The 27,350-nt window shown below is 43.0% G+C and overlaps 1 protein-coding gene across 6 annotated transcripts in view; it reads right to left on the bottom strand.

Annotated features, from left to right (window-relative positions):
- SLC4A4 (solute carrier family 4 member 4) overlaps nucleotides 1-27,350 on the bottom strand; it is a 232,555-nt gene that overhangs the window by 151,381 nt on the left and 53,824 nt on the right. For 5 of the 6 annotated variants that reach the window (XM_046940813.1, XM_040699727.2, XM_046940815.1 and 2 more), the window contains one exon: nucleotides 12,455-12,528. In XM_046940813.1, the coding sequence (XP_046796769.1) occupies nucleotides 12,455-12,527 (73 nt within the window). In that variant the 5' untranslated portion in view covers nucleotide 12,528. Of the gene's footprint in view, nucleotides 1-12,454; nucleotides 12,529-19,242; nucleotides 19,316-27,350 lie in introns of all 6 variants that reach the window. The other variant, XM_046940814.1, reaches the window with a different exon arrangement.

Below are 27,350 nucleotides of genomic sequence, written 5' to 3'. Positions count from 1 at the left end.
AAGCAAGAAGCAGTCCTCATCAGAGAGGTATTTTTCCTCTGAAAAATTTTGGTTGAAATGGCATCTTTTCCTTCATTAAGAGCTACTAAAGAGCAGCAGCTCATGATACAGAGCCCGAACTTCAAGTACGGGCACAAGGGTCTCCCTGAATCAGTTTTATCACTGAAAACCCACTCACATATTACTAAATTTAAGTTTTGTAAAATATAGCACTCCTCCCCCTCTTCCCTCCCCCCCCCCCCCCCCCCCCCCCCCCCCACAGAAATATCTGTTCATCTCTTGTCTCTGTCCTGGCCAAGCATGGTCTTGTTAAAGCACTGGGAATGAAGCTGCCTGAATCTCAAGCCATGCACACTCATATGCTGATCCCAGCAGCATGCTGAAAGCATGAGCAAAGAAAGCAGTTCTAGACACCCTGCCTCAACTAGCCAGGGCCCCCAAGCATGCTGTTTCCATGTAAAACTATGCTCCCGAGTCCTTTTCAGAGTTATTCCTTTTAAGGGAACCTGGGGATTAAAGAAATGCAAACAGAAAAAAAAAAGTGTACTGAAAAATAAGAACACAGAAATTTGCAGGCTTGAAGTTTTCAAACTTAGTAAATTGTCTGTCGCTCATTAGTTGCTTGGGTGTGGTTCCATTGCCAGACTCATGTGTTAGCATAGCCTGACCACCCGTGCTACCTGCACACCCCAGCCTCCTTTCAGGTACCTATTCCTCCATTGCCCACTGAGGCATGCAAAAAGATGAAGGATAAGGCAGGCTCTGCACATGTATATGACACACCAGGTTCCCATGTGTCTATACCAAGATTACTGCTTGGTGGTTTTTGCAGTTGCTGCAGCATGAGCCTCTAGCCAAGAGAAGAGTCTGTCTGTGAGGATCCTTTTCTGTCCAAGGAAGAAAGGACGATGTCTTTTAGAGAGTGAAAGGAAGGGTGTATGTGCTGTGTTAGCACACTGAATGGCTGCTCAGTGCTCACCAAGGGGCAATGCAGCTTTGTGAAGGAACAAGGACAAGTCTGGCACAATCAGTTCCGGATCTGGCTAAGTGTAAGTGATGAAGAGATCCTGGGATATGCCCACGTGGGAAGTGTGCCTGGGGCAGGGAATTACTCACTCTCAGTATAATTATGTCAGTCCCAAACTCGACATCCCAAAGCCTCTGAAGCGCAAGCTGTATATACTGTTTGAAATACATGGATCCATTCATGCTTTAACACAAGTCCCAAATGGCACAAACATATCTAGAGAGAAAGAAATCCAGAGTTAAGGTGTTTTTTCCCAACTAGTTCTGGAAGGACATTTGCTTCAAAAAGCATTATAATTGCCTACCATCTCATCTATAAAAAAAGAAACCAAATCTTCCCAAAAGAATCATATAGGATAGACCTGATGTCTCACACACTTAGAAATAGCCATGCAGTTCAGGTTTCTCACAAAGTCTGAATTTAGGCAGTTCTGGGGAGTTCCCTCCTGCAACAATGGTCTTTTCACAAAGCCTTTTATATGATGTATTTAAACATGTTTATGTAATATGGTATCAGTGACAGCGGCAATAATCCAAGTGTAGGTTAGTACCAGAAAACCTATGAAATTCATTTGCCATTCCAGTTATCTCCAGCCAAACAAAAGCAGAAAGCGATTATACTTCATTTATAATGCTATCTCTTATTTAAAACATGAAGTCTCTTCTTTTATGAAAATGGTGAAATAGCTTTTGCTTAGCAAAATTAGAACTTGGTCAGTTGGAGGATGGAGCTGAAAGTTATGAGATCAAAGGATAAAGCCTGCCTGGTACATAATATCTAGGAAGGAATCCTTTGTACATGATGAGGTCTGCTGAGACGTAGAGCATGGCTAGACTAGTCCATAAAGAAACTCAGACTGGCTCCTTAGAAGAAAACAAGTTCAAAAACTAACATTATAAATTTATAAAGCAATGAAAATGAGTTAAGTATCAGCACTTTTCAGCCAGGCCTTATTTTCACTTTCAAGGCTCTTTTCCAAAGAACAGGGAGAGTCACATTAAACCTCGTCAAGCTTGGACAAGCTCATGTGGTTACAACTAATATGCCTACACAGCCAACTTCTTCTCCTAAAGCCAACTGCTCTGGCCACCTGTGCCTCCTGCTCCAGGCAGCTGTGGGTGTCCAGGCACTCAAAATGGAGGCTGGGGCAAAAATTTCAGGCTACCTGCAAGAAGGGCTTTGTTCAGCACACGGCAGCTATTTAACTTTGAGGCACAGCTAACCTAACACAGGAAGGCAAAGGTGTGCCATTCTCTGCCCATTTTCATAGCCTAACAAATCGGTCTCATACCTGGGTAGAACTGAAACACAGCATATCCCCAGGGTGAGGAAGCTTTAGTTATATATGTGCTTCCTGACACACCCCTAGAGCATATGGCTTTTATTCTTACTATTTACGAGTTGCTACCTTTATTGAAAGGTTGTTCCATAGAGTCACCCAACATTTCGGGACCTGCATCTGCAGCAGCTCTGAAGTCACACAAGGCTGGCAGGTGAGGCTGCCAAGGCCTGCGGCCTGCTGCACGCTTTGCCAAGCACACAGCTTAATGTGGCAACACATCGCTGGGATCAGAGAGAGTCTGTGCAGTTTTTAGTGGCTTTTCAAAACTGGAAGTGGCAATGGAAGGATATTTCTCATTTTGTGCAAGAATCCAAGGAAATAAATGACAGAAAAAGCTGATGGGCCAGAAGGACAAATAAATCACAGGGATGATCCATTTTAAAAGGGAGATACTAAAAGTAGCACTAAGAAACTCCTGAAGTAAGCCCTGCTTAGTTTCAAATCAGCTCAAGAAATAAGAACAAAAGGACACGTTGCTTTGAGCTAAGTGCACTTAACTCTACCTGATTCAAATGGGTTACAGGTAGTAACCATCTCCCAAGGATGGCATCTCCACCCCAACCAGCTCCCACTTCAAGATGTAGCTATCACACCGTGTGCCCAAGTGCAAATGGGATAGGATGCACAGCCTGGGCAACACTCCACTCAGGGCACAGCTAGTACTGGTAGAACAGAAACAACCCTCCCCTCCTATATCATACAGTACCTAATAATTTCCCATGAGCAATCTAAAGAATATTAACTTTCCCACAGATGAAAACGCAAGCCTCCAAGAAACAATAGACAAACCAGAATATTTTCAATGACACATCAGGGAGATGTAAACTCTAGGTAGAAGGGACACAGAAATTCAGAAGGCATGACAGTGAATACAGCTGGTTCATGCATCAGAAACAAGGGACGTCATTCTTTCCTCTAAACGAGTGTAAACATCAAGTACTATTCCCGTTAATGCATCTGAACACCGATGCCAAAACTAAAAGCCATAAGCAATCCTTTAGACGGGCTGACCAGGCACACTCCTGGGCTCAGCACTTAGTTCCTACAGGATGTTCAGAACACATTAATCTGGAAAAGCAGTGTCTTGAGTATAAGTAGGAATTTACCCAAGAGGTAAAGCTCACAAGGCTTCATTGAGTAGTTTGTTGAAATTTGAGTGAAATCTAAACAAAGAGATGTTCCAACCGGAGATAAATCAGACTCAAATCACTACTGCTTCCAAGAGCAAAGTAGCAGCAGAACCACATAAAAGATGTGTTTCCCACCAAACTGAGGGCAGCCTGTGTAACTGGAACAGGCTTGGCTCTTTGTGTCACACTAACAATTTCAGTATTGCAGAAACATGCATGTCTCACAGTTGGTGATGCTTGGGCACAAAATAACCTCTGCAAGAGGTTCCCGTGATGGGAACCAAAGGCCTGTTAAGGGTCTGAGTACAAACCAGAGAGCCAGAAACATCAAGTAGATGCCTGGATTTGGATAAAGGATGCCAGGCAAGAGACTGACCGGCAGAAACAGAATAATTCATGTCTACAATGACTGCAAAAATCTGTAACCAGTTATGCTGAGCAAAGTGAGATCAGGATGGCCTTCAGGCACTACGGCATCTAAAATGACAGTAATATGCAATAAGTGAATTACTCCATGCTGGGTAGCTACTGGCAAAGAAAACGGTCCATGTGACCTGATCAGATGATGGGCTTTTGAGGGATGGGGCCAAACACTTTATAAGCAAAGCAACTATAACATTCAGTATGGGGTTCAAAACCTAACAAAGGCCGTGAAGAGAACAGAAAAGAAGAGAGAAATGTGTAGTACAGGGCAAAAGAGAAAACAGGCTCAGGAAGAGACAAAATGCAAGCTAGATTTCAGCTGAAAGATAAAATAAGAAAGGACAAGATTAGAAACAGCACAGCTCTCTTCAGTTCTGCCAGCTCTCATAATGGAGCCCATCTTCACTGCTAGGATGGAAAAGTTCAAGGGAGGACCAAACACTGGCAATGAACATACACTGAATTACTTAATTAAGCAGTGAACTTGAGCAAAGAGCACGTTACATACTTGTATTACTTCTCAGAATTTAATCCTGCACTAAAACATCTATGGGGGAAGGGAACTGAACTGGGTAGTGGAAGACAGCACGTAAGTATGAGAATCTTTTGCTATCAGCAAACTCCTAGATCTTCAATATCTTCAAAAGGCTGGTTTAATCATTGTGTGAGATGACCTCTGCAGTCTTTAAAAGCTTCCCATATAACAACATTATACTTAGCCAGACAGAAAGTGTTCTTAGCCATCTATCTGAAGTTTGCACTTCTCAGTTTCAAACATATGCTCACTTGCTGCCTATCAGTGACCCAGACAAAATGCCAGATTCCTAGCAAGACTCAGGAGCTGTTCCAGTGAAGCATGTTTAAAACGTGCGTTAGCCTCAGAGAACAGGATAGCTCTAAAACACAGAGCTCACGTAATCAAGTCAGGAAGGTCTAAAATAGGAAGAGGAAAATTAAAAGTAAGGTCTTCATCTGGCTCTTAGAAAATCCTACAAACTGTTCAAAAATAGGAAATTAAGTCAGACATTGCTAGGAAAGGATCAGAACGTGCACCATGAAGCCAAGAAGGCACATGCCAATGGCAGCTAAAAGACACCACAAAAAATTAATGGATCGACATTGTTTACACATAACAATAAATGTGTTTGGGGCATTACCACTGAGCTTTATATAAGCCATTGCTAGACTCTTACCCACAACCCCATAAGCTGCTTTTCTTTCTCTCCTCTTTGGAGCTATGAGAGGTTACAGAAGCCACAGAACCTGCCCTACTGTTATCTGATCTAATCTGGCCAGTGTTGCTTGGATTCTACTTAAAGAAAACTTTTCAAAAGCACAGCTTTGGGGAGCAGAGCAGAGGAAGAGTTGTGCTGGGCACGGCTGCTTGCTCTAAGTCTTAGATCAAGCTGTTCAGACACACAGAACCTTCAGATATTCTGGTATCCATATCAAGAACAGATCACAGCTTTTTCAAAAATCATGTCTTCTTTAGAAATGCCCTGAATTACCACCCAAAATGGATATATCCAAAACAGCCCTTCTTGCCTGAAAATCTTGGCCTTGTTTTCCCTATTTCCATCTCATTAATCACCAAGTTAATACCAAGCTGCAATTGGCCCTATTAAATGAATACAGGCAGGTGGGTTTTCGATCACTCTCCAATATAAATAAGAGCCTTGATTTTCACAGCTACTGAGCCTATGTACTTAGGTCTTCAGTTGGAGGCCACTACCATTTTTCGAGGGCACTGACTCTGGAATAAAAGCTTCTAATATTCTTTCCCTGATTTTGCAAGCACAGAAAATTACTATAAATTATTACTGTATCATCACTACTATAAATGCTGATGGACACAAGGGTGTCTGAAGCAAATCCTGTGTCTTCTTAGGAGCCTGAACTGCTAGCCGTCTTTTGCTGCATTAAGAGTCAAATAGTCTGAAGCCTGAAGAACAAACAATGAAGACAAGGCACAAGTCAGCAACCAAAACATGATATACAAACACAAGATGCCAGGCAAAGATCTACCTAGCCAGCATCCCATTTCTTTGGCAAGCGTCAAGCAGCTCAGGGGAAGTCCTTGTAAGTGCCCAACACTGCAATACCACATCCTAAGGGAGAACAGTTCCACAAGCCAACCTTGATTCCAAGGCTGCAGTTGGAATTCAACATAGAGAGGCAACAGCATATTTTCTGGAAGGCAAACTGCAGTTGAGGTTGGGTGTATCAGAAGGCCAAGCTCCTGCCAACGGGGCACCAGATAGGAAGGAATGCATTGGGAGCTGCATTTACAAAAGACTTGTTGATTCCACTCCTGCAACACACTTCCTTTCAGGAAGCACTACAGGTTTCTGTCTCTCTTTTCAGTCCCTTTTCATTTTGAAGGAAGTTCCCACAGAGCTGGGCAACTGGAGTAGGAATACAACCCAAGTGAAAGGAAAGTCTAAGTTGCTAGCATATGATGTTGTAATATAAAGACCGACACAGGCTGGGTGGGTGAGCATCAGCTTATGTGAGAGCCACCACATGCTGGAAGAGTCCGAAAGTGAAGCAAAAGAGAAACTGCATTTAAGGCGTGAATCACCTCAGCAGCTGGAAAGCAGCCTTTGGTGCTGTCTCTTGGGCAACTCCTACTACATGGCAGTTCCTCTTTTGGAACATTAACAACCCTTAGCAGCCAAAGGAAGTATAACTGGTCCATTTGCAGATGAGAAGCTGAGGCAGGGAATGATCAAATGATTTGCTTGCTACGGATTCGGAAGGTCTCTGTAGAAGCAGAAGGTGAACTGCAGAGTTGAGTAAATACTGTGCCTGATCCCCAAGATGACCCATTCAGTATCTAAAGGGGATCTGTCCCTTCAGTAACTAAAGGCACAAGAAAAAAAGGGACAGACTCTTTAGCAAAGTCTGTTGTGACAGGACAAGGGGAAACTGTTTCAAACTAAAATGTGAAATTTAGTTTGGTTATAAGGAAAGCCATTGTCAGAACAATATAGAATGCATCACTCTTCGCTGCCAAGTACCTTACATGTAGTACAGAATTTATCCTTGGTTAAAAAAAAAAACACAACAACACAATCTTTTCTTTGCAGTGGGTGAAGTGATCAGTTTATAACTATATAAACTTCACAGATTTTCCTTATAGAGCTTTCAGGAGTTCTCAGCACCTTCTCACACAACCCCAGCATCTTCAAAGCTAACCCTGATGCCTACCAACATATGAAAAGCATTTGCAATAACCAGAGAGATACTTCATGCAACAGTGAGTGAAACAGACACAGGTTGGAAAGTGCCAACAGTAAACGTGCTCAGAGATTTACCAACATTGAGCTAACTAATGACTCAAGTGATATTATCTGAAGGACAACACAGTTCTGAACAAAACACTTTACAAGTGATTTACATTTCACAAAGGTCGCAGCATTTACACAGTTGACTTAATTAATCCACACACAGAAAAGCACTTCCCAACTTTTACATAGGGATTTAGTATATTATCAAAAGACTGTACTGAAGCCACAGCACTAGGACCCTGTCATGTTTTACAAAACAGATAAGGGCACGTTTCAGTATCCTGTCAAGTGTCCTGAGAACCAAAGTTGGACAGAATTTCAACTGAAATCTTTCATCTAAACATTTCACAGCTGGGAAAATCCAAACCAGTCATCCTGTTTTTACTAACTGTGTGGGGCAGCATTCAGGTTCCCATCTGTGCCTGCTGGTCCCAAGTCATGCCATCTGCTGCACAGAAAGAGAGAAAAAAGGCAGTCCCTAAGTCCTCAGCATCTTGCTTTTGCAAAACCAAATGACATACAGCCTACGCTGACTAGCTCTGCAGTTAAAGGTACCAAAGAAATTAATGAAGTACATTTTGTGCTAGACTTCACATGATTTTTTTATTATTATTATTGTACTCATTTCAGAAGCAATTAAAAGCTTGAATTGATATGAAACAGGTCTTCTGGTTGTTTCTGAAAACAGAGAAGGTCTGTCTACAGTGATCAAAAACTGGGGGTTGCAGTGGGAGAAGACAAGAAGAAAACAAAGTAGATGGCTAGATGCAACTGCTTTCTCACATCTTCTACCTGCTGTTAATGAAGGTAATGATTTTCACAGCAATCTTTGTTTCTCTTCACTGATCCAACCATCAAGTAAATAATCATAGACTCACAGCATAGTGCGGCTTTCTACCAGCAAAGAGTAGTGACACAACATAGTCTAGAATAGGAAGGATGGAAGATGGAAGTGTGGGGAGCGATCAGCTAAAATGGCAAAGGATGTCCCCAGACACTCCTACAAAGTCCCTGTTTTAGGCTCTATATGTAGTAGATCCTATAATGTTAATGAAACCCACAGAAAAGTTTTCATTGTAACAGAACTTTTTCTGGAATTCAGTACTAAGGTATACTCTCCACGGCATTACTTTGAGAATCCATTGAAAAACAGGACAAAACACCTTACACAAGAGCTAGTCCCTTCTCCTATGGGCCACAGGCAGGGTGCTTCCCTGATTTCCAGTAAGAGAGCTGCCAGACTTGAAATCCCGCATCCTCCACCCCACTGCAAAGGCAGGACGGCAAGCCTGGGGGAAGTTACTTAAGGAGCCAAGAATACCTTATCTCAAAGGATAAGGTGGAGCTTTATTTTTCCCCTGTTGCAAAATTGGTTATTAAGTAATCTCTTTGTGTCACACATACCAGCACTCGTAACAGTGGCATTACAGCAACATGTAATTACCTTCAAGGAAAGGAACGTGCAGTGCTCAAAATGAATGGGAATGGCTTTCTTACACGGGAGGTTCAGCGTAGGGCAGTGCCTGCTCTTATTAGCCCCAGAAAAATCTACACTCTCTCATTTTCTTTAATATGCTGGACAGGACTCAAGGAGACCCCCCTGTCTCGCCAAGTAACATTTCCGGATGCTTCTGTGAAACATCAGTTATGGACAGCAGAGCAGCTCTGCAAACTGAAATATACTCATTTTATTAAGCCTTCTCTCATGAAAGACAGTAGGAAGAGTACGTGCAACCAAGTCATTTTTGAATGTCCACAGCTGATATCACTAATAAAATAGTAGTGCAGTGTAGGATCAGACTGAGGTTCCACCTTAGAGAACCATTAAAGAATCTCTGGATCTAGGCCAAAAGGACATACTTTTGCAATGTATACATGGTTTCTATTGTTACTATTACATTTACTCAGCAAGGGCATGACCGACAACCACCTCAAGCTGAAAATGTCTAAACATATTGCTGATCAGAAATGTCCATTTTTCCCCCACTCCTTAACAAACTGAGTCCTTCCCCTTCTCTCACACCACTACATAATCAAATCAATGAGCGATGTGCTAATCCAGAGCTGTTATCTCCATCTGACAGACGTAACACAAAACAATTAGCTACTAAAATAATAACAGACCGAGTTCAGGAGTTGCTTGCTACCTCAGAGTGACAGCATGCTATATTTCCCCTCCATTCTGGAAAGTTAATATGCTCAGGATGATGACTTTCAAATACTGCCTTCACCTGTTTTAAATCAAGCATATTCAAAAGCAGGAAAACCAGCCAGCTTTCTAAGGGTGTTATAATGTCTCATTTCCCTCCTCAGCTGCATTCTACCAAGTTTGAAGAAATAACTTTAAGCGGCCTTCCTAAGAAATTTGATCAAAATTGACTGCTGGATGAAAAAGAAATTATTAGCAGATAAACAAATAGGAAAAAGGCAAACAACTGTATGATATGTACATTTTTCTCCCACGAAAGTAGAAAAAAAAAATAAAGAACTACCAGGAAAAAAAAGTACATTTGGAGGTAACAACTCCACCAGAAGTTACTTTCTACAGTGGCTGCAACCAGTATAAACCTTTCAGAAAAACAAGTTCTAACAGTATCAATGGGCTGAAGTGACACAGAGGACTTCAGAATGAACACATTCAGATCTCTACACATAATGACCTTTTTCTTGAAACTGTGCCACTGCACCTCTAATGCAGAAACCACAGAATGAAAGAAGGACTACGATTGGAAAAGACCTCTAAGATGTATCAAGTTCAACTGTCAGTGCACCCCCACCACACCCACTGACCACATCCCTCAGCGCCTCGTCTCCACTTTTCTTCAACACCTGCAGGGACAGTGACTCCACCACCTCCCTAGGCAGCCTGTGCCAGTGTATCATCACTCTCTTCTGAGAAAAGATTTTTCTTAGTATCCAAAACAAGCCTTGCCTGGTGCACCCTAAAGCCATTATCTCTCATCCAATTGCTAGTTTCCTGGGAGAAGAGGTTGACCCTCATATCTCGCCACAACCTCCCTTCAGGTAACTGTAGAGAGCCACAGGGTCTCCCCTGAGCCCTGAATTCTCCTGAATAACAACCTCAGTTCCCTCAGTTGCTCCTCATAAGACTTGTGCTTCAGACCCTTGCCCTAAATCTAGCAAAGACTTAAAACTATCTGCAGGAAGCGTCAGCCGAGGGCCTTCAACCTGACATTTGAATCACTCCATTAGATAAATGCATACTATGTCTGCACATGGGGGGCATTTGTACATATCAGGTGCACATGCGTTTCTTGTAGTTCTATACAGGGCATATATCTGTGTGTGTAAAGGGTGAAATACAATTATCGACATGCATTTTCTGAGTTAAGGCAAGTAAGTTCTCTTCAAATTGCCAGAGCTTGAATAATTATTTGCACTGTGGTAACACCTCAAATTTGCAAGGCAAGCCCTGGATTTAAGGCTGTCCCAGTTCAGAAGCAAGGAGCGGCTGGGCAGCAACTCACCAGCCAGATCATATGCACACCCCTCTGCATCGTGACACTGACAGATGCTACAGCATCGGCACCCGCCCCGCCACAGACGGCAGCTTCTTTTGTCATTTAGCTAGGTCATTCACTGAAGCTGGCGAGAATCAAGGCACTGCATTTAGCATGAACAAGGGAATTAGCTGGCTACACAGCCCAAGCCTCGGCAGATTCAGACAAGCAGCTACAGCTCTCAGAGGCCCACTGAGTGCAATCAGAAATACTTCGTATTTTTTCCACCTTCTCTTTCCCTTACCCCAGCGAGATGAAGAGCCCAAGAAAATCAAATGATGACCTCTGCTCTGAAAGATGGAGATAAACATGCCACATTACTTAAGACATTAGCCATGACCTTTTTCACAGACAGCCTTTGTCACAGACTATTAAAATGGACACTCATGTACTGCTCTTCTCCAATAAAATTATGTATTATATTCCTTGAGCACTGCATATGGGTGATACACACCATCAGAGCATGTGGCAACACTTAAGATGTTACATTACAAGAAACGTTTCCCCCTCCTTCTCCTTCCAAATGTTTCTGCTGTGCCAAAGCTATCAATTATTCTACAAGCAAAAGGCTAATAGAAAAACCCTGTCATTCCAACCCTGCAGACAGCAAATGGACTAATTAAACTCAACATGGTGATTTATAGCCACTGAGCACAGATGACTTCATATTAGAGGGGAAAAAAAGCACAGGTATTTTCATGGCAATGACTGGTCTTACTTGCTGCAAATGTTCTAGAATCGATCAATTTTACAGACTGCTTCCCTTCATACTGCTCTATCCACTGGTGTCCACCATAGGTGATAATGACATGAAATCGTATACCTTTCAAAACATTTTAAAGGAAAGCCACTGGTTGCAGTTTACAAATAAACTAGAATAAAACTATAGATCCAGGTCAAAAGGGGAAGGGCAACATTGTGAGACAGAACGCTGGCCTCATTTCCTTTCTAGCTAGAGTACATAGCCCATGGTTTGTTCCTCCTCTTCCCCTATTAGCTTATCAAACACCCTGTCAGCTGATAGTCATAAAACAAGGAAAGGAGAATTTGCTGCAAATAACTCATTCTTATCAGCTTCAAAATTTTTCCACAGCCAATCTTAAAAACTTTAATTTTAAACTCCTTTCTCTTTTCACATTTCACAATGTTTTTAGCCAGAGAGAAAATGAAAACACTTTCAAAGTCTACTCTTTTCCTGAAAGGTAAGGAAACATTTTGCTCTCTTGGAAATTCCTCTTCCAAGGAAAACTCTTCAAAAGCAGACAAAAGCATAATCCAGGAAAACATCCTGTTGCTGCCTTATGCCCACCCCCAATGCTTGGTACAAATCCTGCCGTTCTTTCCAGGTTGCAAAACCTGTTACTGCATTCCAGCCCTCCGAGGTGCAGTGGGGATATACAAGCACTGCTAAAACACATGTAGAAGAAACAAATAGCCCGTGTTGCACAGTCACTACGCAAGAGACAGTGAATGGGCTTTTGTGAAAAGTACAAACGTACACAAGGAGCATACAATAACTTTCACTCTTGAACTGAAAAAGACGATGTATTTTAAATTTTAAATGGCAGTTTCAACCTGAGTAAGCTCAATGGTGCTTTGACCAATTTTAGGATTAATAGTCAAAACAAAATATCTTTTTTCTCTACTACCTATCTGGTAATTTTATATACAAATAAGAACTGTGAAGAACTGCGAATCCCCAGCAGTCCAAGGTCTCTTACCTTCCACTTCTTCTTCATCACATACATGTTTAAGGAAGGAAGCCCCTCTATCCAGTACTGCCTCGTCCTCCATCCTATAGTAATAAAAAAGAAAAAAGGAATGCTCAGACTTCTCCTGGAGCGAGCTATTTGAACCAGCCCAAGTCCTGGGCAGGTTGACTTGTAAGTTGTTGTTCATGTTACTGTGGGCACTCCCGTCCTCCTTCCAGTGCCTGCTGTTCCTTCATAGAGCTTCTTTCAAATGGCGTTTGGTATAAGCTGGCCTCACGTTGCTCGAATTCTAACCTTGAGAGGACATCAGTGGTGACAGGTGTGAGAAAGGTAATCCCGGCTAGAAGTCTTTGTGGTTTTTTTCTGTTTCTTTTTTCTTTCCTTTTTTTTCCTTCTTTTTTCTTTTTTTTTTTTTTTCTAACAAGGACATACACACACTCAGGCAAGTTTGAGACTGTCTATGCAAGAGCCAAGAGCTTGTGGAATTCCAGTTTCCCTTTCAAGTTCTTCTAAAGGATGTTGGCTGCAGCACACATACTATACACAGACATACGCACGCATTCGAATGCACAGTGGGAGACTCGGCTTCAGCCAGCCTCTTAATACCAGCAAAGCACACTTGTCTGTCGAGAGGCAAGCTTTGTGTCACATGTTGGCCTTACAGAAATCTGACATACGAGGATTATCCAGAGACCAAGCTCCAGTAAGTCAGGCCATCACAGCAGTCATTTATGTGTGTCACCCATTCATTCATCTACTTGAAGACTGATTTCAGCAGTTCCTCTCCTTCCCCTTCCATTCCTCTCCACCTCTTATCAGCTCCTCTTTACAGAACAGGCTCCTAATTCTATACCTCTGTCGTGAAGTCCTCCTGGGGCATTGCCCAGACATACTTACTGCTATATTTCATACATAAAATAAAGGGCCTGAATGCTTTTCAATGGTTCATTTGCAAGCTCTCTTCCAAAAACAAACACGGTAATGACAAAATAACAAAGGAAACATTTCTAGTTGTATTAAATAATCTACTTGCATATCACTTGGAGGCAAAGCATACACTGCTGGACAATGAGCTGTGCAAACTTTCTATTCTTAAAAGAAGGGGACAGAGTTTGTAACCTGTTTTCCTACCATTGGTAAGAAATAGGATATGTGCACAATAATCAAAAACCATTTACCTTTTATTCATATTTCCTGGATGGAACAAAAATAAGCGTGGTACGCAAAGAACCAAACTCTTCCAAACTTCTTCACATCTATATTACTTTCACTTGTGACCCCACAGGATGTTCCAAATGCAGTAGCAACAAATACTCGAAGGGATTTGTAGAGGCACAATCAGATTCAGGACAGTATAAAAACTGAACAAAAACAAGGCAAGCAAATTGTCTTAGGATATCTACCTTGCAACAGCATGTCCACGTCTACCTACACAGAGAAGCGTTTGGCTAGAAAATCACCAGAGCCCTCTGTTTCTAGAAGCAGTAGTTCAGCAGCAGCCCTTTCAGCTTCGCTATCGTGTCCCCCACCCCAAGTACCTGTACTAAAATAGCCATCAGCCTCTTCTCCAGCTTGCAGGCTGCAGCTCAGCTCATGTGAGCAAATCCCAGATGTTTCGCAGATGAGAAAAAAACAAAGCAAAACAAGTCAAATTCAAAAAACACTATCTAAGCTTACGAAAACACACATTCTTCATCTGCATTATTGGATGGCAGCAAATAATACGGCACCATACCTAGAAAGGAACATGAGCCTGAGATCCTGACTGATTTCAGACACAAGAGTACTAGAAGGTATCATTTTACAAGCAGTTGTTGCTTTTCATTAAGGGGCAGAATATGCTTCTTACCAACACAACTCACAGCCATGACACAGAAGCCTACCCTGAAAGCTCAGGTTCTTCATTAAATCCTTCAGCACCATTAATGCTGCTCTTGCCTGCGTGCAGGTGTTGTATAGGCACACCCCAATTACTTTTTTTTTTTTTCCTCCAAGAGCAGCACAGTAGCTGTTTGCTATAAACACAACTGAAAACATCTGGAACAGATGGGGTTGAGTTTCCAAACCAAACACAAGCCACACACATTTTATTACTCTACAAAGTTCTTGCATCTTCACTTGCAACATGCTCCAGCACTTACTCCATTCCCTGAGCACCAACACATGCACGTGTGCAACCACACCCGCACAGCCTGCAGCCTCTGCCCAATGCCTGTTTCCAGCACAGCTTCTCCATACAAACTTTGGCAGCATCAACCCGAGTACATGACAGCTGAAAGCAAAGTCACACTTTGGGAGAGAGGAAGGGAACGGGGGAAAAGGAGGTTGGGAGTAGTTTCTGGTGCATGTAATTACAGTGCTGATCCCACATTTCTCCCCACCCCAACCACTGGCACCCCTCCTCCCCCAGCTTAGTTCATCACAGAGACACCATTTCTAGCTTGCAGAGGGTTCAAAAACTGCTGACAACACATCGCAAGCCCAGTGCTTTCTCTGAAACGTGCACAGTGCAGATCCAAAGCAGCTAGGGGGTTTAGAGGGCCAGGAATAGAGCTTGGGTTGCCTTGGCGCAGCGCCCCGACTCTAATCCGCAGGAGTTTAGGGATTAGGCTCCCAAGCGCCACCTCCCCTGACTTGGTCTTTTCTGCCCTTCTCAGATTACTGAGAGACTTCTTCTGGCCAAAATCTAGCAAGAAACATCCTTTATGAATGCATAAAGGCAAGGCTGGGGGGGGGAGGGGGAAATATTTAAAATAACACAAAACAAGAGTTGTAGAGATTTAAAAAGGCACACGAAAGAACAAAACATTTTAGCTTCGGTCTCTAGGGGCAGAGCTCTATCAGTGATGAGCTGCCATAAGAAATCGCATTTTCCATCCTATGGAGAGAGACGCTGGATACAAGTGAGACATGGCAGAAACGTTTTTAGGACCTCTGGCCAGAAATGTGCCTTAGTTGGATGCTTGGCTCCTCTGAGTAAGGTAGAAGGATGGGACTTTTAGACACTTCTTATCTAGATCGACATCCTCATTACTGCTGCAGCAAGGTTTTGGAAACAAATCCAAAAAAGTAATTGAAAATAATGGTTTTCTATTTTCAGAGTCTAGATCTGAGCAAGTCATGCACTGCAACATTATATATTCGAGTGAAAAAAGTAAGAGCTGCCTGAGTAATTGGCCTCTCTGGGTGCCTAATTAGATCAATACCGAGCATTTTTAGAAATGACTCTACACATCAATAGAACTTAGGCATAAGTCTCACATAGCCGATGACACGCAGCACGCAATTGAAAACCAAATCTGCAGGCTCACAGAAATAGTCTGTCAGGCAAAGAAAATAACAAGAGCCATTTAATACTAACAGGTGTCCCAGAATTTGGGATCTAGAGAGAAGTCAGGATAAGGTGGGCAGAAGTGGAGGAAATTAAGCAACACCGAAGTAGAAAAGATGCAAAGCCTCATCTCCAGCTATTCCACAAGGAGCTGAGAACTCCTAAGAAACAAGAAAGTACGTAGGCCTCTCAGACACGCTCATGATCCAGGATTGCTTTTGTAGTGAGAGCTTTGCAGACAAAACTAGTAGCGTGAACCTGATTTGGGTTCAAAATGAAATGGCTGTGGTTCAAGACCAAATTATGTAAGTCTGGTACTTGCTTTTCACCTACCACACAATTCCTCGATTCCTTCCCTTTGGCTATGCTTATCTTACAGTCTGTTTTTGTCATCACAGTATAAACCTGTCCTGCAGGTCCCCTTGTTATAGCAGCAAACACTTGCAACACACCTTCAAAGTAACTTGCAAAGTTGAACGCAGCAAGTAACCTTAGCTTTATTGTCCCCCAGCCGTTATGAGAGATAACTTTGCCTCATTTGCATAGACGTAGCAAGGCTCAGGGTTTATTTTGAGATCATTATGTGAAAGTTACCACACACGTGCAAGGGCAAAAAACAATCCCGTGACTCCACTTAGTGTTTTTCCAAGACTTCTTACGTTTTAGGTGTACCCAACAGAATTCACTGATCAGTTTACAGTAGTAAAAAAAGGACAAAAGTCAAAGCGAGATCATCTGATTAAGTTTGCTTCTGCACAAAAACCTACGTTTGGAAACCTACAGAAAGGATCCTTACAGTGCATGGAAGCTTTCAGGATGCAGAAGGGCTCGCTTCACTCTCACTCACACCTGAGGCTAAAGTGGGAAAGCCGAGCCTCCTCCAGCGGGTACCTGCAGAAAACCCTCTTTTTTCTCCCCAAAGCCGAGGTAAGCAGATGGAGTGCTGCCACCTATTGGCCACGCAGCCTTAGCACAGCAGCGGCGACTGGAGAGTGCGAGGACAGAGACAAGCCGGGCCTTCCCACTGGCAGCGAGCAACGCTCCTTACAGCTTTCAGATCTGTGCCAAGGGAAGAGCAGAAGTCGGGTTTGGCTTAAAGAAAGCACTAGCTGCTGTGGGGGGGTGCCACTCAGCCAAGCGAATAAATACATAACGAAGCTCAAGTGAAACTTGAGTGTTATTTCTTGCTGATAAGCTTTTACGATCTGACCCGTTTCAAACACATTTGTGACCAGGAAGGAACTCCAGCAGGATCCAGCTCTCTAACTGCAACAGAGAGCAAAGCCCACGCGAAAGTCCCACTTTAAGAACAACCCTTTTGCAACAGGCCAGGGTGCAGAGCTCGTAAAGGGTTTGAGGGAGGAGGGAGGACGTAACATTGGGTCACACAGCAGTGTTGCTCAGAACCGTGCCTTGCCAGCACTACAGCTCCTGCTCCTTGTCACAGCTCACACAGATGTGCGGAAGCCGCATCCATCCATCTGTGGGAAAGGCGAGGAAAACAAGAGCTTCGTGAGCATGCACAGATGCCTCCACCTGCTTCTCAGGGCCCGCTGTCATTTAACTGCCAGGACTTTTCCCCCAGAAAACTGTCACCCATGAAGTGGAGTGGGAACACTATGGTTGGGGACAGTCTCAGGGAGAAGACAAAAAAGACAAAACCGAGTAGACAATGCACCAGATGTTGCTAAGGTGCTTAGCAGGTCATACAATTCAGCATGTATTACGTCTGAATCTGCACACACACACAGTCATCCCCCCCACTCCTTTTACTTAACAAGCACAGCAGAGAGATTGTGTCCATCACGCAACTCATTTTGCCACTTAGGAGCTAATAAAAGGCAGCCTGCAGCTGAGGAGCCTCTGTAGCTCCCCAGAGCACAGACACCTGGCTTTGACAGCTTGATCTATTTGGACACTCCAACAGCCACTACATAAAGCACTCCTGCACCTCTCAAGTCCTCAGTGTTGCTAGGAGCAAACACAGCGACCCATGTGCACATACCCATAGGCTGCCTTTTTGCTACTAGCGATCACCACTGGAGCTCTGAAAAGCAACACAGTGCAGCTTGTAAGCAACGGCTCCAGGTACCTAAGGAGAGAGAAAAGCCCCTTGTGGCTTCCCTCTCAGTGCCAAGCAGAGCCTTCCCAAGCCACTGAAGTTAGGTGCCAAGTGAGCATGCAGACATGTATCTTGGAGATCACGAGAGAATAAGATAAATGGGTTTCTTCCATCAGCAGGCTGAGGAGAGACAGAGATATCATTTTTACCTTCTCTGTAATCTGTGAAGCATGCAGCTACTGCAATGATTGGTCAAGAGAACAGGAAACCAGGAAGGACACTTGGTCCCAAGTGATTCACCCACAGTCCATAAGGAAATGGCTGAGTAAACATCTGAGAAAATCCTCTTTAGATGCTAGATGCATTTTGTTTTTCTCAAATACTTGCATATGTGCTCTAGCACTCAGAAAAATGAGCCTCTGGCTGTCCTCAGCACAGTCTAGCTGATGCACTTAGAGAACAGATTGCTGTATTTACCTTGGATGCATTTCCCTTTGTCAGTTCTAGAACAGTATTTTTTCCCATGCACTCTCAGCAAAAGGTTGCACCCACCAGCAGGATAGAAGCTCCCTTCTTAGAACCACAGAATCACAAGGTTGGAAAGGACCTACAAGATCATGTAGTCCAACCGTCCTCCCATTACCCTTGCTACCACAAGCCACTAAACCATATCTCGTAGCTCCTCATCCAGACACCTCTTGAACACTGCCAGGGATGGCGACTCCACCACCTCCCTGGGCAGCCATTCCAGCGCCTGACCACTCTCAGAGAGAAAAAGCTTTTCCTTATGTCTAATCTAAACCTCCTCTGATACAACTTGTGGCCATTCCCTCAGGTCCTGTTTGTTGCCTGGGAGAAGAGGCCAAAACCCTCATCACAACCTCCCTTCAGGAAGTTGTAGAGTGCAATGAGGTCTCCCCTGAGCCTCCTCTTCTCCAGACTGAACAATCCCAGCTCCCTCAGCCGCTCCCCATAAGATCTGTGCTCCAGACCCCTCACCAGTTTCGTTGCCCTTCTCTGGACACACTCCAGGGCCTCGATGTCTTTCTCGTAGTGAGGGGCCCAAAACTGAACACATTACTCGAGGTGCAGCCACATCAGTGCTGAGTACAGGGGGATGATTACCTCCCTGCTCCTGCTGGCCACACTATTTCTAACGCAGGCCAGGGTGGCATTTGCCCTCTTGGTCACCTGGGCACACTGTTGGCTCATGTTCAGTCGAGCATCAACCAACATGAGCCAACATCTTCTGCAGAAAGAACTTGTGCTACAGTATTTTTAAATCCAAAACCAAACCCAGCTTCTTTTAAAATAACTCTTGACAGCCAACATGGAACTGATGCCCCAGATGACTGCTTTGCACAGTGCCAGCAGGTACAGCAGATGCAGAAAGACCCATCTCACCTCTTCCTTCTCCAGCAGGCTTGTCTGAATGGAGAATGTCATTTCCTCTCTCCACGGTAGTGCCAACCACCTCCTGTGCAGAACCACAAGATAAAACACATCATCTGCAAGACTAAAAACTAGGAATGCGTGCAAAGTACTAAAGTATCCTTTTTTATTTTTTCCTAGTGATGGAGGACACACAGGAAAAGGCTGGAACATACAGCCTCAAAGAGGCACGGACTGTTTTCATCTGTGCTTTCCTGCTTGCAGCACTGAACTGTTTCCTCACTCCAACCAACCGCCAGCATGCATTGGACCACAACACATGTGACATGCTTGCCAATTATTTTTGCATGCTGTAGTAAGATAAGGAGGAATCACGCGGTAAGAAAGTTTTGTGAGTTTATCATCTTACTACCAGCTTGTAAACAAATGCACAATCTGAATTACTTGTCTTTTCAAAGGGTGAATGAAAATTCAGACTTTTGCTGCTGCTCTTCAACATGACGGTGACACACGCCTCTCATCTCTGGACATTAAAGAGCACTTGCTAAAAGGGCTTTGGAAAAAAGAAGAGCAAAGTACAAGGTAAGCATGCTCCTCAACAGCCAACGTAAATCACTGCAGCTAGGCTCCTTGCCTCCCTTTCACTCAAGGTCCTCTCATGGAAGTCCACCCAGGCCAGACTATATATATATATAATGCATGTATGTATGTATATGACTAGATGGTGTGTTCTGGGAATAGTCTACTGGGCCAAGCCAGCAGGATTTTGCACAGCACACAAAAAAAACCTGGCCAGACAGGCATACCTTCTCCGCTGTCATTGGTGTAGCTTTGTACAGCAGTAGCACACATCCTGCACCCATCAGTATACTAATACACTTTTGCATCAAGACCACTTTACATATTTCATGCTGTTATTTCACACTTTGTCTTCTGTTTTTTAAACCACTTTTACACTTGGTCTGTTCCTAAAAGTGTCATTTAAATGGACACTTTCCCTTAATGCTTCTTTGTCCCTCTAAAAACTCACTGTTCAGGGATCACCTCCCCATCAGGGTTCCAGGTGATGCATGCACAGCCAACCATTTGCCTTTACACTGCTGCCCATTCGTTTGCTTCAAATATTTTCCCTGTCAGCTTACACTGCATTCTTGTCAGTTGATTGGGAAGACATAGCAAAAAACAGCCTGGCAAGATTGATATAGAATGCGATAAGTGATATGAAATGGAAGCTTTATCTTTTCAGTTCTCTCATAACCTCGATGTGAAAAGAACTTTCTTCTGCTCAAACAAAAAAGTAACATTGTCAAAATACAGGGAAATACAAAGTGTTGGGGGGTGGAATTGGCACTAGATTCTAAGTAGGTGTAGCAGCTGAAGTCATTGTTTCATTATATTTAGATTGCTTACCATAAAATGACACAACTCTAAAAACTAAGCACGTCAGCTCCCCGTTTGTTTTCATTTCCTTTTCTTAAAGAAGCTCACAGATTGGTAATTTGAGATAAAGGCAACAAGAAGTCCTCATTTCATCCCACCACGTCTTTTCAGTGGTAGCACCTCAGCTACAGCCCTCCCTTCAGCTAGACCAGGTCAACCTCTGACAACTGATGTGCTGGTTCTGAAGATGTTCCAGGTACATTAGCTGCATTTAATGCAGTAGGAACCAGGAAAGGGTAATGACACCCACTGAAAGGAATTCAGGATTGCTCTTACATAGGAGCTTTACTGCTACAAGACAGCCTGCAGGATCTGATTGGGTTTTTTTGCTATTTTTTTTACCACGATAATGTTATGCTTTGCTATAGTTCTGTTACAGTTTTTTTTTCGTTACAGACAATTGCCTATGTTTTACCTAATTGGTTAACCCTAATTTTTGCTTGTCTGTTGCCCATATTAAGGAAGAATGCTCAGCTTTGGCCAGTGAAAGTTTCTAACTCCCTCACCTGTTTCATATCATTTGCTTGGAAAAAAAAGGGGGGGTTCAAAATCTTAATTGTTCAGAAGTGGGAGAGTCCTTAAAGGAAGGACTAAGCAAGAAGACTAACATGCCAAGATGACCTCAAGCCACACTGCAAACTTTTGCCACACTTCAAGAAAATTAGGCAGTATGTACATGACATTTATAACTCAGAGCATGACTTAAGGCTCAGTAAACCTTAGACAAAACTGCTACAGCGGGCTGATTTATGACAACATGTTCATGTACTCCTCAACTGAAATAGAGTCTATTGAAAACCAATCCTGTTTCATAGAGCAGTTGCTCTTTGTTCAAGCCTGATATAAGAGCTCCTTGAAAGAAGTGACTCATGACATAAGACTAGGTACGATGGACTAAGAGCTGCCTGCAACATCATTAGCATGTATTTTACATCAGCTCAGCACTCAAGTCTAAAATGGGTGCAGACTTTAAAAGCACATACTAGACAGAGCATTTGTATACACCTATATATAAATAGACACAGATATATAAACCTAGACAAGGAAATGGCAACTGTGGGAAATTTTTCCAGCATTGCTGAATACAGCAAAATATGGATAGCACATATCTGACATAGGGTTTTCTACCTGTAGACAAGGATATTAAAAGCAAGCTTCTCAATCTTGCCAGGCTGCCTCTGAAATAAATTGTTATCTGAAATGGGAGTTCCTAGGTTTATGTCCATTTCCCATTCGGCAAAAGAACAGGCAGTGTGTACAATGTGGGGTGGAGCAGCACACCAAGTGGCACCATTAACCCAGATGAGGTTTTCTCCAGGGAAAACAATCAAGTGCTTTCAGTTGCAGCTTCGCAGCAAGCAGCTACTGCTCTGGTCTCCTCCCATGTGTCTATTTCGGAGGAAAGCCTCTTCTCCACAGCAAAAAAAAAAAAAAAAGAAAGAAAAAGAAAACCACCAATACAAAATGCATTAGACCATCTTCTATCTTAATTTCACTTCTGTAATTACAGTTTAGAGCTTTTCAAGCCTTATATTTTCAAATGCACAACTCCTAGAGCTGCATATTTCCTTCCCCATCACCTCCCCAAGCACCACTGAGGTGCTTAAGTCACCCTCAAAGCATCACAAAACTTTAGGTCCCAACACTAACATCAGGTTTGAGACACACCAGCTTTCTGCTGCTAGGAGGATGGATAACATCTGATCCAGCAGAAAGCTTGACGGGCAGAGGCAGCCCCTACCAGCCAGAAAGCCTGGCTGTATAAAATGTTTTGGACACATCTGAAGCAGCCAAGAGAGTTAATGTGAATTCAGCACTTCACGTAGTGCAGGCGCAGCATTTCTCATCCAATACTCAGCATGCTGAAGTGATAAAAGCTTTCATGATATGCTGGTCTCAAAAACATAAAGCAACATAAAGGCCATTTTGAACATGGATGATTTCAGCAACCTCCTCCAACAGCCAGCCTTACGCATATGTGGCACAATGAACAGCACAGAACCACATTCAGCAGCAGGAGCTTCTTGAACTGCACTCGTGACTGGCATCCTCATGTAACCTTTAACCAGTTAGCAAATGAAAGTCTCTGAAAGAACAAGTGATTTCTACAAATCAGACAACAGTTGCTCCAAAGTGAAGGATGCGGTAACATTTGAGATCACGTCAAAAAGAGTGTGGTGACAGCACACATATAAAACTAAGATGAGGTAAAGTCATCACACCTGAATGTCAATGTACATACAACACAGACAGAGGAAAGAAAGACTCTCCAAAAATATTACACAAGCAAACAAAAATAGGGTGCTGTTCAGTGATCGAAGTACTTCAAGCCAACCTCACCTTCACTTGAGTGACACCTGTCTGTCCAGAGGAGTTTATAGAGACTCTTCCCCAGGGAAGATGAGAAAATCTCTCCTAAAAGCCGACACTCGCCTCATTCTCAGTATATGCGTAAGATGCTGACTTCATAAAAGTCCATCAAAACTGATGCAGATCTGATAGGTAGGAATGCAAACAACCAAATCTCAAGCTAAATGCTCCATCTTCCTCCACCACTTGAAGGTAAAACACTGTACAAATTTGCTGAAGAAATGTTTCTAGAGATAAGAGGAGAGCAAAGCAAAACCAAGTTATTTTATAGCTGTTTGAGAAAAAACTGAAATAAAGAATTTCCTCACTTCCACCAATTTAAGCTTCAACCAGAATGACAAAAAATAAAAATAAATCACAGCCCAAAGCATCATGAACCCAGGGAGCCATTCTGTGTTTCAACAGTGTCAAGTAGTTACCAAATAGTCACTTTGCTAGCATACGCCCCCGGACCCAAAGGCTGCAGGTCCTTGATGAATGACACCCACGGGAATCACCCAGAGAAACGGGACTGCAACTGACGGCTCCTCTCTGCATCACTGCTTCATATGTGCACTCTTGTTCAAGAAAAGCAGCCTACCGTGCCTTCAGGAGTTAGGCTCAGACACAGTTAAACGCATCTGATCCCTGGCTCTGGCTAACCCGTCTTACACACGCAGCAAAATCTTTGGGATACTCTATATTTCACGTCATTATATGAGTGGGACGTGTACATGCACTATTTTGCCAGTATGCCAAGAAAAAATAACTGTCATGGAGCACCAAGGGATGCTGGGATACAACAGACCAGGGATTACAGTCCAGGGGAACCTCATTGCCAAGAGCTCACCCACACATTCGCTCCTTTGACTGTTCTTGCAAAGAAAGCAAGAAGAGTTCATGCACTTCTCAAAGATCCCTGCAGTGGACAAGAGTGAGCAAGCCACTGGCGTTAAGGAATGCTCCTTGTCCTCCTACATGCTTAGTTGATAGAGTGCTGAAGAGAGATACCCGCTGTAGCAATCTACTACCTTGACTTCCAAGAGTAGTACCAGTAAGGAACATACCCAGCCCTATCTTTAATCTTAGGCCTGCAGACTATCAATCAGCCAGCAAGAGTTTGCCCCAGACCACGCAGGGGCATGACTGCATTTTTGCTGCGTTAGTCAGCAAAGCGATACAGGTCTTTTGCCACTGGGATAGGAGGAACATGACGCAGCATAAAAGCAGAGCAGTGTAAGCAGACAATACACGATCCCGCATAAAGGCAATCCATTTAAAAACAGTAAACTCACTTTACCAGCAATGTGAGTTTGCTTCACGGGAGAGTAATATTCTTAATTTGGTTCTAAGTGCCCTAAAGCTGGATTTACTGTATCCTCCAACCACAGCCAAGAGAGCATAACTGAACTGCTGAGCAGGCAACAACCAAGTTTTAACAAGACTGTCCTCTAGATGACATCCATTTAAGGGCAGCCCAAAATAGACTTACTCATGTCAGCTTAAAACAATAACCCAGAGCAGAAAAGTTGCTTCTTGCCAGAAAGTGTTCGTGGCTACTTCTTACAAACTTCTTTCTAGTGAACGTTGCCACAGAAGAGCCAATTGCAGAAAAAGACTGCTAGAAGCAGAGATGCTGATAAGCAGCACTGGTGCAGAAGGTCCTGCATCCTCTCATATAAACAGAGTAGTGATCAACAAGCTTGTCCAGAACAGGATTTCTGGCAAGAAAGAGAAAATGCAACTCTAGCATAGGTATTTTTTTTCAGGCAAGGTCTGAAAAATCCTCATCCACTCTAGAAATGGACATTGAAAAAAATATTTTTTCCCTGGAAAGACAGCACCTAAAAAATTAAGACCATTTGTATGTTCCTTTATCAAAGGAAGGCTGTTCACATTATGTAGGCTGTTGTAGCATTTTTACAGCCACTCAAGCAGGTTTGTCACTGGAATGAGCTCCTCTCACTACATATCAGAGGCCAAATCCTTCTGACTCCAGGGTTACTACTGGTCCATAACATGAACTTCCCAGGCAAGCCTAAAACATCCTCTTCAGAAAGGAAAGATTTCCCCAGTTCCCAAGCAACTTCAGTCCTTTCAATAAGGCTCTGAAGCCATGACAGTTTACCATGAGGAAGCCATTTAAAAAAATATCATATGGCTCCCTTATTCTCTTTCCTCTTCCTAACCTCCGTAAAATAAGAGTTCCTACTTCCACTTCATAAACTCAAAGCATCTTAAAGAGCCACAATTGATGCTAATACACTGTGCATTATATATAGCCTACAACAAAACACACAGGTTGATTTTACATACAGCATTAGAATTAGCAAGTGGTTCATGGTAGACTCAAGTTACAAAGGTAACAGGCCAGGAATTCATGGCAAGATTTCACCTGCGAGCAAACTGGACCAGGCTTATGTGCTCGCGTTGATCAGCCAGTCCTCTTTCATCCTCTTTCTACATGCATCTACCTACAAAAACTAAAGGCAAATATTCTTTGTGAAAAAACTCTGGGTTAAAAAAAAAAAAAGCTTTCTAAAAAAGGCCTGAAATGGTCATTTTGCTTTGGTAACTTATATAAAGGCACAGTGAGATACAGCAATTCTCATACCCTTTCTTTAAGAGGGCAGGGCCATTTTACTGATCACCAACTTAAAGAAAAAAAGAAAAGATAAAAAACTGCTCTGATACTGCAGCTCAGAGTATCAGGTATAGCCACAAAGAGAGACAGGGATTGAGAGGGCAACAAAGCACTTGCATGGTCAGCAGCCATGCAGTACAAGCTGCCCAGCCCAATCAGCTTTCCAGAGCAGTATGGGTTTGTCCCTGTACTTACACAAGTTCCTGCCTACAAACCTTGGTGGTCATCTTTAGCTAGAAATCTTCATTTCAGAAGAACGTACAACTGTGCCTAACTCCAGCTCATTTTCAGAGTTCAGATGCAAAGCTGCCTTTTAGTCTTCCAATACCTTGGAGACACCTGTTAACAAAGAACTGCTTTATGCTCAGCACCTAATTGGGATATGGCTGTTTAAAGGTAAAAGGGAAATAGACTATAATACTAATTCCCAGTTATCTGCACCATTATCTTGCATTTTTTATTGCTCTCTTAAGTGAAACAACTGGTCCGGGAACAGAGCCAGAGAAGTTGGGCTGATACCACAGTTCACGACTTCATGCACAATTCTGAGAACTTCAAACTACAGGTCATAGCCAGAACAGCAGCCATCTCTTCCTCAAAACCACTGGGTACCTTTACTGAGTTACCAGGTGAAAATACAAAGCTATTTTAAGTCAAGGCATCACCGTACCAGGACTACTTACCACAAAGATGTCTTGTTCAGAATTTAGGATTAGAGAGACAGAAATACATTTAAGAAAGACAGCTTCATTTGTTGAAAAGTAATCACACGAGCTTACGGAGTTCAGAGAAGCCTCTATGCACTCTCTGCACTACAGGCTCAGAAGACAATTTAGGTTACTCACTAGGAGGTATATTTTGAGCATGATGAACATAAGATGGTTCTGTAATGTTGGCTTTTTCTTATATAAATATATACATTGTGTACCTAATCTTCGATGAACTGCACTGTCTCTGAGCTCCTCTGGTTTGATCTTTATGTAATTATTTTAAAAGCTGGAGACAGTTTTGGCATCTGGAGAAGATTTGGACATTAAGACATAGCTGGGATTTCCACAGAACTGCTTTGTAGCATATTCCCTTTCAACAAAAATTATACTTTGAATTTTTGGCAAAGAGGTGGATGATCCAAATAAAACTTAATAAATAAATAAATAAATATGGAGGCTTCTCTTGCAGCAATTCCTGCTGTTCCACTATTTTGTCCATGGGTACCGAGTAAGAGGACTAGTCAAGTATTACGCTGAATGGTTACCTGCCTTTAACCTGTACTGCCAACAGGAACGGCACAGGGAAGGGAGCATCACGGCTGCAGCTCAGTGCCCACAGAGGTGAAGGAAGGGTGCCTGGGCTCGCCTACATCTTTAGCAAAGTACAGGCCTGAGCCAGCACTCAAGCCCAGACTCGCTTGCATTCTTTCCATGCACAGAGGCTCTCAGACTTCATTCACTTCCAAGCATTTCTCTGAAGGAAAACTCAAGGTGTAGCACAAAGACCAGCAGACCTGACTCTTCCCTTTTCACCGGTCGCCAGCGAAGCCACAAGTATCTTAACCAGAATTCTTCCTTTGTCTGACAAGAGAGCATACTCAGGACTTGGATTCATCCCACTCAGATGTCAAAATCAATTTCTCTAGGTACAGTTAAGTATAAAAGATACTATCCAAGAAGGCCACAGAAAGCATCCT

Source organism: Gallus gallus, chromosome 4 (assembly GCF_016699485.2).
Source record: "Gallus gallus isolate bGalGal1 chromosome 4, bGalGal1.mat.broiler.GRCg7b, whole genome shotgun sequence".
In the NCBI taxonomy this organism is placed as follows: domain Eukaryota; kingdom Metazoa; phylum Chordata; class Aves; order Galliformes; family Phasianidae; genus Gallus; species Gallus gallus.
This window is presented reverse-complemented; position numbering and strand designations above follow the sequence as displayed.